General features: G+C 33.7%; 1 protein-coding gene across 1 annotated transcript; it reads left to right on the forward strand.

Moving 5' to 3' along the window:
• The first annotated feature begins 4,539 nt into the window (after positions 1 to 4,539).
• Positions 4,540 to 7,710, forward strand: LOC134233603 (protein phosphatase 1L-like). Its single transcript, XM_062715585.1, has 5 exons — positions 4,540 to 4,812; positions 5,222 to 5,413; positions 5,900 to 6,068; positions 6,318 to 6,448; positions 6,726 to 7,710. Exons 1-5 carry the CDS (start codon positions 4,630 to 4,632, stop codon positions 7,113 to 7,115), a joined length of 1,065 nt encoding a protein of 354 aa, XP_062571569.1. The 5' UTR covers positions 4,540 to 4,629; the 3' UTR covers positions 7,116 to 7,710.
• The last annotated feature ends 4,377 nt before the right edge of the window (positions 7,711 to 12,087 follow it).

Consider the following 12,087-nt stretch of genomic DNA (forward strand, 5'->3'; position numbering starts at 1 on the left):
CTGGCAAATTTATTAACTGGGAAGGGATCGTGTCCCTTCCGATTTCTATGGTCATGTACATGTATATAACAGGTGATACATGTACAGTGAAGGGAAGAAAAGAAATTTCTTAATTTGAAGAGTTTAAAACAAAATAGTCACATATGGATCAGGAGCCTGATAAAGTGAAAAATGCCCTGAACGTGACTGACAGAGGTGCTTGGAATATAAAATTAAAAAAAACCCGCACAAATGGTATCCAAAGTTTAGAGGAGGTTGGTAATGGTGTTATTTGGGGCTTACATAAATATCGGCATGAGAGACTAATTCATTGTACTGAAAATGTAGATTTAATTAGCATATATTCTTTATTTATTTGAAATAAAATTTGAAATAAAAAGAAACGTGCATGTATAAGTTAAAATGGTAAGTATATCTTTCAAACTGTCTTGATAAAACGCAAATGATTTTTTTATTTTCCTTATTTCAGAACATGTCCAAGAAAAAGTTAACCGTGGGGACAATTTTGTCACTATCTCTCTCTTCATCGGCCTGATGGTTCTGTTGTGTTTGGTAGACCGCTATGGTAAGCTTACATTCGCCGAGGTCCAGGATTCATTCATACGACCAGCAGTAGAAGTGTCTTTGTGCGACTTTCCAGGGAGTCTTTACGGACAGCAACAGGAATCCACGATTAAGCCGCCAAATTTAACACAGGTCACGGCAATTCTACCCAAAACAGACAAAAAGAAATGTCTGCACAGGGTATGGCGAAAACCTGTGGCTAAGTTTACTGACTCCGAGATACTATCGCTTAACAATTGTACCAAAATAAACAAGAACCCAGCATATCTGCGAGATTTTTATGTTCGACGCATTAACAATTCTATTACCTCTTCATTTTTCTCTTTCTTGAAAAGAAAATCTGATGTTGTGATTATTGAGATCGGGGGATACACTGGTCAGCTAATGAAAAGACTTATTCCTGTATCAGAGGCCAAGCGTTATATTGTTATAGAACCGGTCCCTAGTTTCTTCCAGATTCTTGAAAAGAACATTAAGACTCTGAAATCTCAGACAAGCATAAAAACGTACCAGGCGCGTAGCTGCCTATACGCAAGTACGCAAGTGCGTACACATCATTTTCCAAAAAAAAAGAAAGAAAGAAAAGAAAGAGGGATAAAAGAAAAGAAGGAAAAAATGAAAGAGAGAAATTTATTCGGGGAAAAAGAGGCACTACCCGTGTTTCAAATTATTTTGCGTCTTATTGTTTCGATTCAAATTTTATTCAGCATGTCTTTACATTCAAATTTAGTCCTTTTTAAAATCAATTCCAAAAACATCTTTCAACATTCTTGAGAAAAAAAATATTGTTGAACCAAAATTTTCAACTGTTAATCCGCGTAATCCTGATTATCAGGAGAAATATTTGATGAAGGAAAGCGATCTAAGGGACTTTGATCGACATAAAAAAAAGTTACAAATGTCTTGGAAGACTATATATATTCAAGATTTTTAATTTCCGTAGTGGTAATGAATAAATGTCGTTGAATGTCGTTAAACAATCTAAATTATGGTGAACAAAATAAATAATAATATGGCTTCTTTTACTGATGTTAGCAATTTAAAGAATTATATAATTGAAGCATTCTCGAATCGTTTCAGCTATCAAATATGATGGTAACCAAAAGACAACAACACCCCCGTTTATATTTTGAAATATTTAAACTCCAATGGTAACGATATTGAAATTGCTACTCTGTTTTATCTTGATACACTTGGAAACTTTTTTCCAATACCAATATATGCGTAAATTAATTTGATAAATTATCGTTCTCTTCCCGAAGTATCAATGGAAGCAGTATAACTTAGCTAAGTGTTTGCTCGAGAAAAGTGATATTATCGTGATTTCTTTTGCGAGAAAATGACTGAAACATTTTGTAAAATCCGGGAGCTTCCGGGGCCTTCGCCCCCTGAGCCCCCACCAGGGCTTCGCCCTGGACCCACTGGGGGCCTCAAGGCGGCCCCCAGACCCCCGACCGTTTTCTGCGTACACTTCATTTCCATGCTGGCTACGCGCCTGCGTACAACTTCGGTCTTGCGAAAAATCGTGGGGAGATGACCATCGGCGTCCGTGCGGACGCAACATCTATGTCCAAAACATCGAAAGCAACGAAAACTGAAAAGGTTCAGTTGGTGAATGTTTTGGATTTTTTCATTGAACTTGGAGTGGGCTGTCACGGCATAGATCTTCTCACCATTAATTGTGAAGGATGTGAATTCGATGTTTTAGAAACATTAGTGTCAACTAATTTGATTGAAAAAATCGACTATATTCAATTTCAGCCACATTTTCCAAATGTTGGTAATTTTGTTTGTCGCTATTGTCGTCTGCGGCAACTTTTGGCGCGAACACACGAAAAAGCTTTCAACTACACCAGGCGCGGATCCAGAAATTTTTTCCAGGGGGGATTCACCCCAGTCAAAAAAAAAAAATCCAATTCCAGAAATTTCTTGACAAGCAAAAAAAAACAAAAAAACAAAACAACACTAGCCTCGCCCAAACGTCAAAAATCTATTTCGCGTTTACCGGGGGGGGGGGGGGGGGGGGGGGGGGTCAGCATTTTCCAGGGGGGGGGGTCCATGCATGGTTTCTATTTTTCTTGTTTTACTATATACATTTTTTAACCTGGTAAATTCCAGGGGGGGTCCTGACCCCCGACCCCCCCCTCTAGATCCGCGCATGTACCCACAAGTATGGGAGGCCTAGAAGAAAAAAAAAATATAACATAGAATGAATTTTAGTTATCCGGAGATCAATATGAGTGTGGTATTTTTTTTTCTCACAATAAAAGTATGTGGATAGCTCATACAACCTTGTGTCTTTTATATAAATGTAAAATGTGATATCATTTTAATAATGCAAATTACAATGATTTTTTTTTTTTGGCCGAATCGAAGAACTATAAAGATTCGGGGGTTTATAGCTTCTGAACTGTCCGTCCGTCTGTCTGTTTGTCCGAAAAAACTTTGACATTGCCCATGACTTTTGATTGGTGGAAGGTAAATGTACCTGTATGATTTGCATATTTCATATTTGTCGATCTTTGAGTACCAATTAAAGTACCAAAGTATATGACCTCTTGAGCTTGACCTACATTTGTAAGAATTTACCAAACTTTAACCTTGGCAAAAACGTTTGAACAGCTGATGCTCGGACTTTCGTATTTCACACATGAATTCATTGTGACTAGGCCTCTCCAGGGAAAGGTGTTTTTGAATTTTTGACCTTGACCTTTGAGTTTTATCCAAATTAAAAAAAATTCACTTCGGACATAACTTTTGAACACTTAATCAGTACTAGAGCCTTTATAATTCACAGGTGTATTCTTTGTCATAAGTGTTTCACATACACATCTTGTTTATTTTTAGCTCCACTGGTCGAAGACCAGAAGAGATTATGCTATAGTAAAGTGACTGCTCGTCTGTCTGTAAATGCTACTCCCCCTACAGTTTTGGTCTGATTTCATTATTACTTGGCACACAAATAGACTACACTAAGATACATAATTCTGCTCATCGGTTTTTCGATAAATTGTCTTGGCATGGTTACTTAAAGGTACTTGGACACAGATTTGAAATTAATATTTTCTCTATAATATTATGACTTATATGTAACCCGCCAAAAAATTTAAAGTTTTAATAAATTTTAGATGAAATAAGATTTTTAATTAATTTTTGTGTGAAATGCTATTAAAATATATAATTCGTGATATTATACAGAAATATACAGAAAATATTAACTTCAAATCTGTGTCCAAGTACCTTTGAAATAGAGAAATGTCTTTTTAAATATTTTCAGAAACTGCTTCTTCTATACAGTTTTTTGTTTTAAATGTTACTAACTAAATAAATGCTAATTTCTTAATTTATTGTTGTTGCAAAGGTTCAAGTTCCAATACTATTTTTATCTCCCTTCGTTATGAGTATGATAAACCAGTAAAGCTAGGTACAGTTTCGTCAGAGACTTCTGGTTATTTATATAAGTTTGTTTGATCAGACATGGGAAACACACAATTAATACACAAAATACAATAGCCTCAGCGCCCATGCATTCAACAGTCTCAAATTAATTAAATGCATATTTTTTTTGGGGGGGGGGGTTGTTAATTTTTGGGGGTCAGTTTTTTGCTCGCAACTTGTTTGAATTTGTTTATTTTCATTTATTTATTTACTTTTTTATTTATTTATTTACTTAGTTTGAGTTTATTCAAAATTAAAACATCGAGATTTTTTTTAAACAAGGGCCGAACTAGCAAGGGCCTAATCTAACCCATACTAAGCATTGGGTAAATTTTATATTCTAGGTCCTTTAGTGTATATTCCGAACAATGTTTAACTTATTAATAATTTCAAATTACATACCCCATAAATAGTTTAATTCAATGTAACAAATCAAATTTACAAAATCTACATTGCCTCAGGCTCTGATCTTTTGTAACAGTAATCAACGATGCACAGATCATTGTGAACTCGGAGCAATTTTACCCCTAGTTTTACCGCCATCTCTAATATTTGACAACAACATCCTTTCCTGCGAATGGGACAATCAAACGATGCTCGGCTGAACACGTCCCTCGGGACGACAGAATGACGGTGGTGTCCCTCCTCAGTAGATTTCTGAGGAAGTACCTGTTTAGTATCGAGGCCTTGCTGTTCCTGTGTCTGGTGATTTTCCTGTATCACTCCGTCTACCATTCGTCTCCCCTGTGGAGGTACATATTTCCCTCCTCTGGCTCCAGAGATAGCAGAAACGAAGCTGTAAAAAACAAGGTCAGTGAAATGTCTTCTGTAGATCTAAGAGGATAAGTGTGTATGATATATATTTGTGGATTTTACCTTTGGCTTTTGTTCTAACTGCTTACCTGTCATTAGGTCATTGGCACTGTTTTATGAATATTCATGGCACTGTGAAATTCTCTATATTTTACTACAAAACATTTCATTTCATTATTTGCAGGTAAATCGGTGGTAAATCACAGTGAAAAATTTTTTAGGTACTCATTAGCAACGATTGCTTCATTTTTTGTAGTAAAAAAGAGAAAAGACATTTAACCACTAGTTAAAAATCTCTTGCAATTAAAAAAAAAGGAGAATTGTTTTTGTATGATCATCACACAAATACATCATGCTCTGAATTTTTTCTTATGTTTGCATTAACAGGCTTTTTAATTCTTATCAGACAAACAGACCCTACAATGTTTTTGTGCCTGTGCAATCTACTGGGACGTCCTGGGAACTACAGAAAGAGGGGGCGGCGGCCTACGCTATACAGGGGAGACGCCCCCACATGGAGGACAGGTTTAACATCGTCATAGACCTGGAGGAAACGGGAACGTCTATTTTTGGCATCTTTGATGGACATGGAGGGAAGGTACAGTCACTTTGTTCGAGATAAATCCAACCTTTTTAGATGTGGACAAAACTTTTAACCCTTTTTGAATCACCCTTATAGGGTAGTCCCTAAGAATTGTAATAGCAGTGAAATAAAAAAAGAAATGGCGAACTGGGGTTCCTCTCAAAACGAGGTTGAGTGAGAATACCAGAATATCCAGGTCTGGTGATATCATATCATTATAGGCAGGGAAGTTCCTTGGCCCACAGGTGTTACAAACAACCCTGCCTACAGAATGTAGGGGTCGGGTAGATTGAGATTTGCTCACCAGTGGCCAGATAGCTCCGTTGGTAGAGCACCTGTCTTCAGATTCAGGGGACACAGGTTAAGTCCTGATTTGTCATATTTTCTCCCTTCCTTCTATAAAGATAAAGGTATTGGCTTCCATGGTCTTAACAATTGTTTTATGTTTTTACATAAAATTCAGAGTACGGTATATGTGTTTTTCCTTTGTTTGATTTCCAGTTTGCCGCTGAGTTTACAGAGAAAACTCTCTTTAAGTACTTAATGGTTCGGATTATGAGTTCCTCATTAGACGACCAGACGGGGAATTTTACGGAGATGATAATAGAGGAGGTGTTACGAGTAGATACACAGCTGATGCAGATAGCTAGGAATAATTCTGATATATCAGGTAAGATCATGACCTGATCATGTGATTATCATGAAGGTCATGTGATCAGTAATTCTGACATATCAGGTAAGGTCATGTGATCAGTAATTCTGATATGTGCGGTAAGGTCATGCGATGAAAAATAATAAGCTTGCTTATCATTCATTTTGCACATACAGCTCATTGTTCATATGTGCACTGAATAGTTTTGATATGATTGTAACATTTTTAGTCATAAGTATGACTGCACTTTTTGAATTTTTGTTTTAGGTACCACAGCTTTATTTGCCTTTCTGCGAGGGGATATCCTAACTGTGGCCAATGTTGGCGATTCCAGAGGCGTACTCTGTGATAAAAATGGAACAGCCATCCCTCTGTCTTATGACCATAAGCCATACAATGTAATTACATAGGGTTTTACAGTTTAAACTAAGCTAAAAAAAAATTCATGGATATTTTTTGCTTTTTACGAAATCAGACAATGCATAAATAGACAGTGCAAGATGTTGCTGTCACCCAAAAGAAGCTTTTCTTTTGAATACATAACATTTTAGAGCTTGTTAATTATTTATCTCTGCAGGAGATTTTATCACTGAAATAATATGAATCAACATCCATTATGATGGGTTGAACAGTTCTGTTTAAGAATTATAGATTGACAGTGATTTATATTTTCAGGTAAAGGAGAGACAGAGGATTAAGGAGGTGGGGGGCTTTATCAGTTTTAATGGCGTCTGGAGGGTAGCAGGCGTCCTGGCCACGTCTAGAGCCCTGGGGGACTTCCCCCTTAAAGACACAAAAATGTTGACCGCTGTCCCGGATATTCTGACCTTTAACCTCCGGTTTCTACAGCCATATTTTATGATTCTGGCCTCGGACGGTTTGTGGGACGTGTTCTCCAATCAGGAAGCGGTAGACTTCCTTAAGGATCGGCTTGACGAGCCTCTCTTTGGTGCTAAAAGCCTCGTTTTACAGGCTTACTACAGGGGTTCCCTGGACAATATTTCTGTCATGATTGTTAATTTTAGCAATGGAAAAGTTTCTAAGTTTTCCAGCAATAGGTCTTGACAAATTTACTTTTGGATTATTGCTTGACTAAGTTATATTTTGTAATCATATACTCACTACTTAATGCAAAGTGTTTTGGTGCAATATTTTGTCATATCATGTTCTGCATTGTGCCTGGATCTGAAAAAAAGATAGTGATTTATATATACATTTCTTTTGAATTTTTAAAAAAAGTTTTTAGGATATTCTGGAGGAATAATTTAGATCTGTGCATATACATGTATATATTTTGATATTCAGCAATGCTTCAACAGTTTACACATGTTGCTCAAATTAAAGGAACAGCTTTCTCCCCATTTCATTTCATACTTGTTATATATACTGGGTAGACATTGAGCCTTAAAAAGAGAAAACCTATTACATGTAGCTTGTGATACTGGTTAAATTCCGGGACATTGCCACTTTAGAAAAATGAAATAGATCTTATATGTGTATGATCTACTTTATAAAGCTTTTATTTATGTATTTTTGGGATCATTTCCAATTATTAGTGTTGTGATATGTGTACATCTGTTGCCATCTAAACCTAGTCAATGTTTTAAGTACAGTATACATGTTTGCTGTATAATCACGCACATTGGTATAAATGGTATTTTTGTCATTTATATATTTCAGCTATTCATTTTGTTAATTAACTTAATTTTGCCTTCAGTACAGCTAGCCTTAAGCTTTATGAACCTCTGCTAAACATCTATTTTCATACGAGTTTAAAGCAGTCGCAAAATCTTATTTAGGCTTATAAAAGGCAGCTAACGAAATCTCGAGCTGTAGGCAGTGTATGCTACTACACAATTTTTAACAAATGTTCTTGTACTTAAAGAAAATAAATTTTAAGGATAAATAACACAAACATTTTTTTCTGCAGAAATCAGCTATATTTCTCATAGATTTTGGTTAACTTAACGTGAATGCTGTAATGTTTATTAGGTATAGATAATAGAGGTGGATTTTTATGAGATTTTGTTAAAAATTTTGTAAAGGATTATTAAGAAAGCGAAACAAAGTCTTGTATCTAAGCACAAAAGAAAACTTACAATTTCTTATATATATTTTAGGGATTTATTCTTTATGTCATTATACCCCCGCAAACGAAGTTTAGGGGGGTATATTGGAATCACCATGTCCGTCTGTCTGTCTAGCTGTCCGTCTGTCTGTAGACAAGATTTTGTCCGGACCGTTTCTCAGAAACTGTTGGATGGATTTGTCTGAAAATTTACACACTTATTATTCACCATATGAAGGTGTGCACCTTGGATTTTCATCATGATTGGATGATTATTCTGCATTTTACAGGCGTTTTTTCTTTTTTATTTTGTGATTTTGTTTGGCTCATAACTAGAAAACTATTAGACTTACAATCATCAAACTTGGACAATTTATGCATCTTGGGTAGACGGTGTGTCACGATCTATTTCAAGGTCACTGTGACCTTTAATTTAAGTGATTTTTTTTTAAAAACTAAGTCTTTAAAATTTTAAATTTCATAATCCTAAAAAATGTAAAAATATAGATGTATCCTTATTAAAAAATGCTAAAGTAAGTAAAAACTTTTTTTTTATCATATACTTTACAGCAAATTCTATAACAAATGTTAATGATTTGAAAGGAATTCAGTTTGTCCCATGGGCATAATTATCAAGCACTGGTCAAGGAGATTTTTTGATAGCAGAAATGTGCATGTCAAATTAGAGAGAAATTAATTAGTTCATTGTCTGGAGTTAACTGGCAAGAGCATCTCTAGATCTAATCTTAATTCACCTCTTGGGAGTTGGGCAAAAAGAAATGGCCTTATAGTTGCTTGTGTTAATTAAGAGTTCTTGATGGCTGTAGTTCAGATAAAGATCTTTCAATTGGTGTAATGTAATTAAAACAAATTGATGTTTTAGTGTATGATTAAAACTGAATTAGTATTGTATAATATAATTAAAATTAATTATACATGTGTTCATTGAAAAAAAATTACATTTCAATTTTTATATATTTGCAACAAATTGCAGTCATGTCTCACTTAGAATTTTATAGTCTAAAGAATAATTAATTTTTGATTTTTTTTATTAGACTGTAGCATTTCCATTATTTCATAAAAATATGCAATAAACAATTTAAAGCTGCAGATGGATATTTGTTAAGCTCTAACACAGCCAGTTTAGAATTATATGATGTATTATTTGTTTAAATTACTGTAATCCCTACACTGTAAGTCTCTTAGAGATGTATGTACAATATTTTAAACATGATAAGAAATGGAAATTAGATCATTGAAATCTGTGTCAATCTGTTAATCAAGGTTACTTAATTTTCTTGCACCCTAACCAATTTATGATTATCGAACAATATTTGATGGGCGTATCATGCTGTGGCAAGGCAGTACTTTATTAGACAATAGTGAATACCTCTTACTAGATCCATAAAATATTTCTGAATTGGCACCTACTCTGAAAAACCCAGCGGGGGTATTTGTCCCTATTGGACAGTTCTAGTTTCAAATCAAAATCAGTTAAAAATATATATATGTCAATTCATGTATATAAATTCTGTTTGTGCTAATTACCCTTAAATAAAAATGAATATTTTATTTAATTCTGACCAGATACTGAAAACTAGGGACCTAGATGTACAATGTACAAATTAATACTATTTAAGATGCATCAGTCATGTGTTAACTTCATTTTTCAAAAATATTTTTACATTAAAGATTTTAAAAATATAATTTTCAGGCATTACATGTTACTGTGCAATTGAAAAATAAAAGATTTAATATAAAAAAGGTTTTGTACACTTTCTTTTTAATTATACTACAGAAAATAAGCACAACGACTAAGAAAAAGTTTTGGGCGAAGTTAAAGTTTTTGCGGACAAACAGACAGACAACTAGACAAACGGACGGACGGGGCAAAATTGATAATTATACCCTTTATCGATTAGGAGCTTAAATCTGCGAACATATAATAAAAATAAAATATGTTAAAACAACAATTTTTAAAGAAGTTATACCACAGAGTCTTCAAGGTAGCTTATCTACCATATGAAAGTATTAAGGTGACCTATCCATTCAATCATAATCAAATCAGCTGAAGTTACTACATGTTACTACATGTAAATACTGAGAACAAAATTTTTGTTGCTACATTATTGTCTTCATTAAATATGAGAATTTTACGGAAATTCATTTTTTTTTTAAATTGAAGAGTAAATAATTATAAACAAGTTAAAATTCTACTTCAAGCCGTAATTTATTTTTTTAGTAAAAATTCGATGCTCATTTACTAATTAAAAAAGATGGACAATTTTTATAATTAATCGTGTTTCGTATGGATTCGTATGGATTCGGGTATTCCGAATGGTAGAAAAATCTAATGATCAATGAGCTCAAGTCGCCTCAAAAGTTAGAGTTATCTTTCTTGATGCACCTGATGGGAAACGCAAGCTTCCTTGAACAAAACATGTATATATAATTTGATTATGAATTTTAAAAAAAAGTTAGCGTCAAAATTTACTAAATCTATTCATAAGCAATAAGGTTCGGTGCAAGTGAAAATTAAGGCATGGTTTCATTTAAGATAGTGAGTACCTTGCAATACCTAAAATTATGAGTTTTTGCTAAATCAGAGTAATCTACCTACCCCTTTTTCGGATGTTGTGTATTCCGAAAACTTGTCTATCTGCGATCTAAATTTGAAATCCCTTTCTGTAATTAAATTTCTTTGTTTTAAAATGCTGTGTATATAATCTGACCAAGTATTTCTCTGGAACTACTGGTTTCCGTATTAGACAATTTTTACACGTTAGCCAACCCTTTCTTTTCGGTAAGATTATTCAAGTTAAGGTACTCCGATCCCTGGTCAGGAAGGATAACTCTTTAATTTATAATTTAATTTAAAAAGTCTTTAAAAATGAAATCTTTTCATGCAACAATTTTCATTTTATACCTCTCAATGTACCTCACGCAAGGTTCTTTGAAGTTCTCATAAAGTTCTTGTAAAAAGTCGAAATTTTTACAGTATAAAAGTATTTTAAAATTACATATTGAAAAAAAAATTGAGATTCTTTTAATCTAACCATAGATTCCTATGTTAATTAAAATAATTTTAGAGAAGAAGTGATTTATGGTATTATTTTGCAATGACGGGAAAAGCTTTATACGCCATGCATTGTAAAATGATTGAAGTAAATAGAAGAAACTAAAGTACCTTATATGTAAAAAATATTGTGCGATTTCTTCAGAAGCCTGGAAACCTCTGATTTTTATTTCACAGATGTGTTCGTTGATCTAATCTGAATTGTAAAATGCATATCATAAATAATGGATTAACTTTAAAGATGAAGTTTGAAGAATTATTGTGGTTAAAAACACATTACTTTTAGAATTCAGGGACATTTTTGTGCGTATTGTCAATTAGTCAGCGCCTGACTTTCGGAACCCGAGGATCAGAGTACCTTAAGATCTTTTCTTCTTTTACCTTTCTTCTTATTCTTAGATTGGCCAGAATTCACCACTGATTTATTGCATTAGAAAATAAATCATTTTATTCTTTTTTCGTGTGTTGTGCAGTTCGAATGCACGCATTGAATCAAAAGTTCGACTCTGAACATACAGAACCATGCATAATCATTGAAAGAGTCATTAGAGTGAATTAAAATATTAGCATTAAAGGGGCATGGACACAGTTTCACCTAAAATGTTCAAACTTATGTTTCCATTTTTACAATATTTAACTAGGGTCTTTCTAATGATCATCAAAAATTTGAACATCATTTGTCGAGATACAAGACAGATTTAGAGGTCCAAACCTTTGTTATGTAAACAGAGTCTGTGTCATGTTTTTGCTTACAAAGCTTAATATACTAATATATGTTCTTTCAAAGCAGACAATTTCAATAAAGAAGTTGATTCTAAATACGATTCAAAACTTTCTAGTGATTTGCTGAATTTCATGTTATTATAAATATGATATTTTCTATATGTAAAAAA

This window comes from Saccostrea cucullata, unplaced genomic scaffold (assembly GCF_032062105.1).
Source record: "Saccostrea cucullata isolate Sc308-1 unplaced genomic scaffold, CSIRO_AGI_Scuc_v1 ctg4166, whole genome shotgun sequence".
NCBI lineage: Eukaryota > Metazoa > Mollusca > Bivalvia > Ostreida > Ostreidae > Saccostrea > Saccostrea cuccullata.

Bases quoted from the DNA above. Each gene is read 5' to 3' on its own strand.
- LOC134233603 (XM_062715585.1), top strand. From the start codon at position 4,630: ATGACGGTGGTGTCCCTCCTCAGTAGATTTCTGAGGAAGTACCTGTTT. The intron at 5,414-5,899 runs GTACAGTCACTT...TTTGATTTCCAG, and splicing joins TTGATGGACATGGAGGGAAG to TTTGCCGCTGAGTTTACAGA. The intron at 6,449-6,725 runs GTAATTACATAG...TTATATTTTCAG, and splicing joins ATGACCATAAGCCATACAAT to GTAAAGGAGAGACAGAGGAT.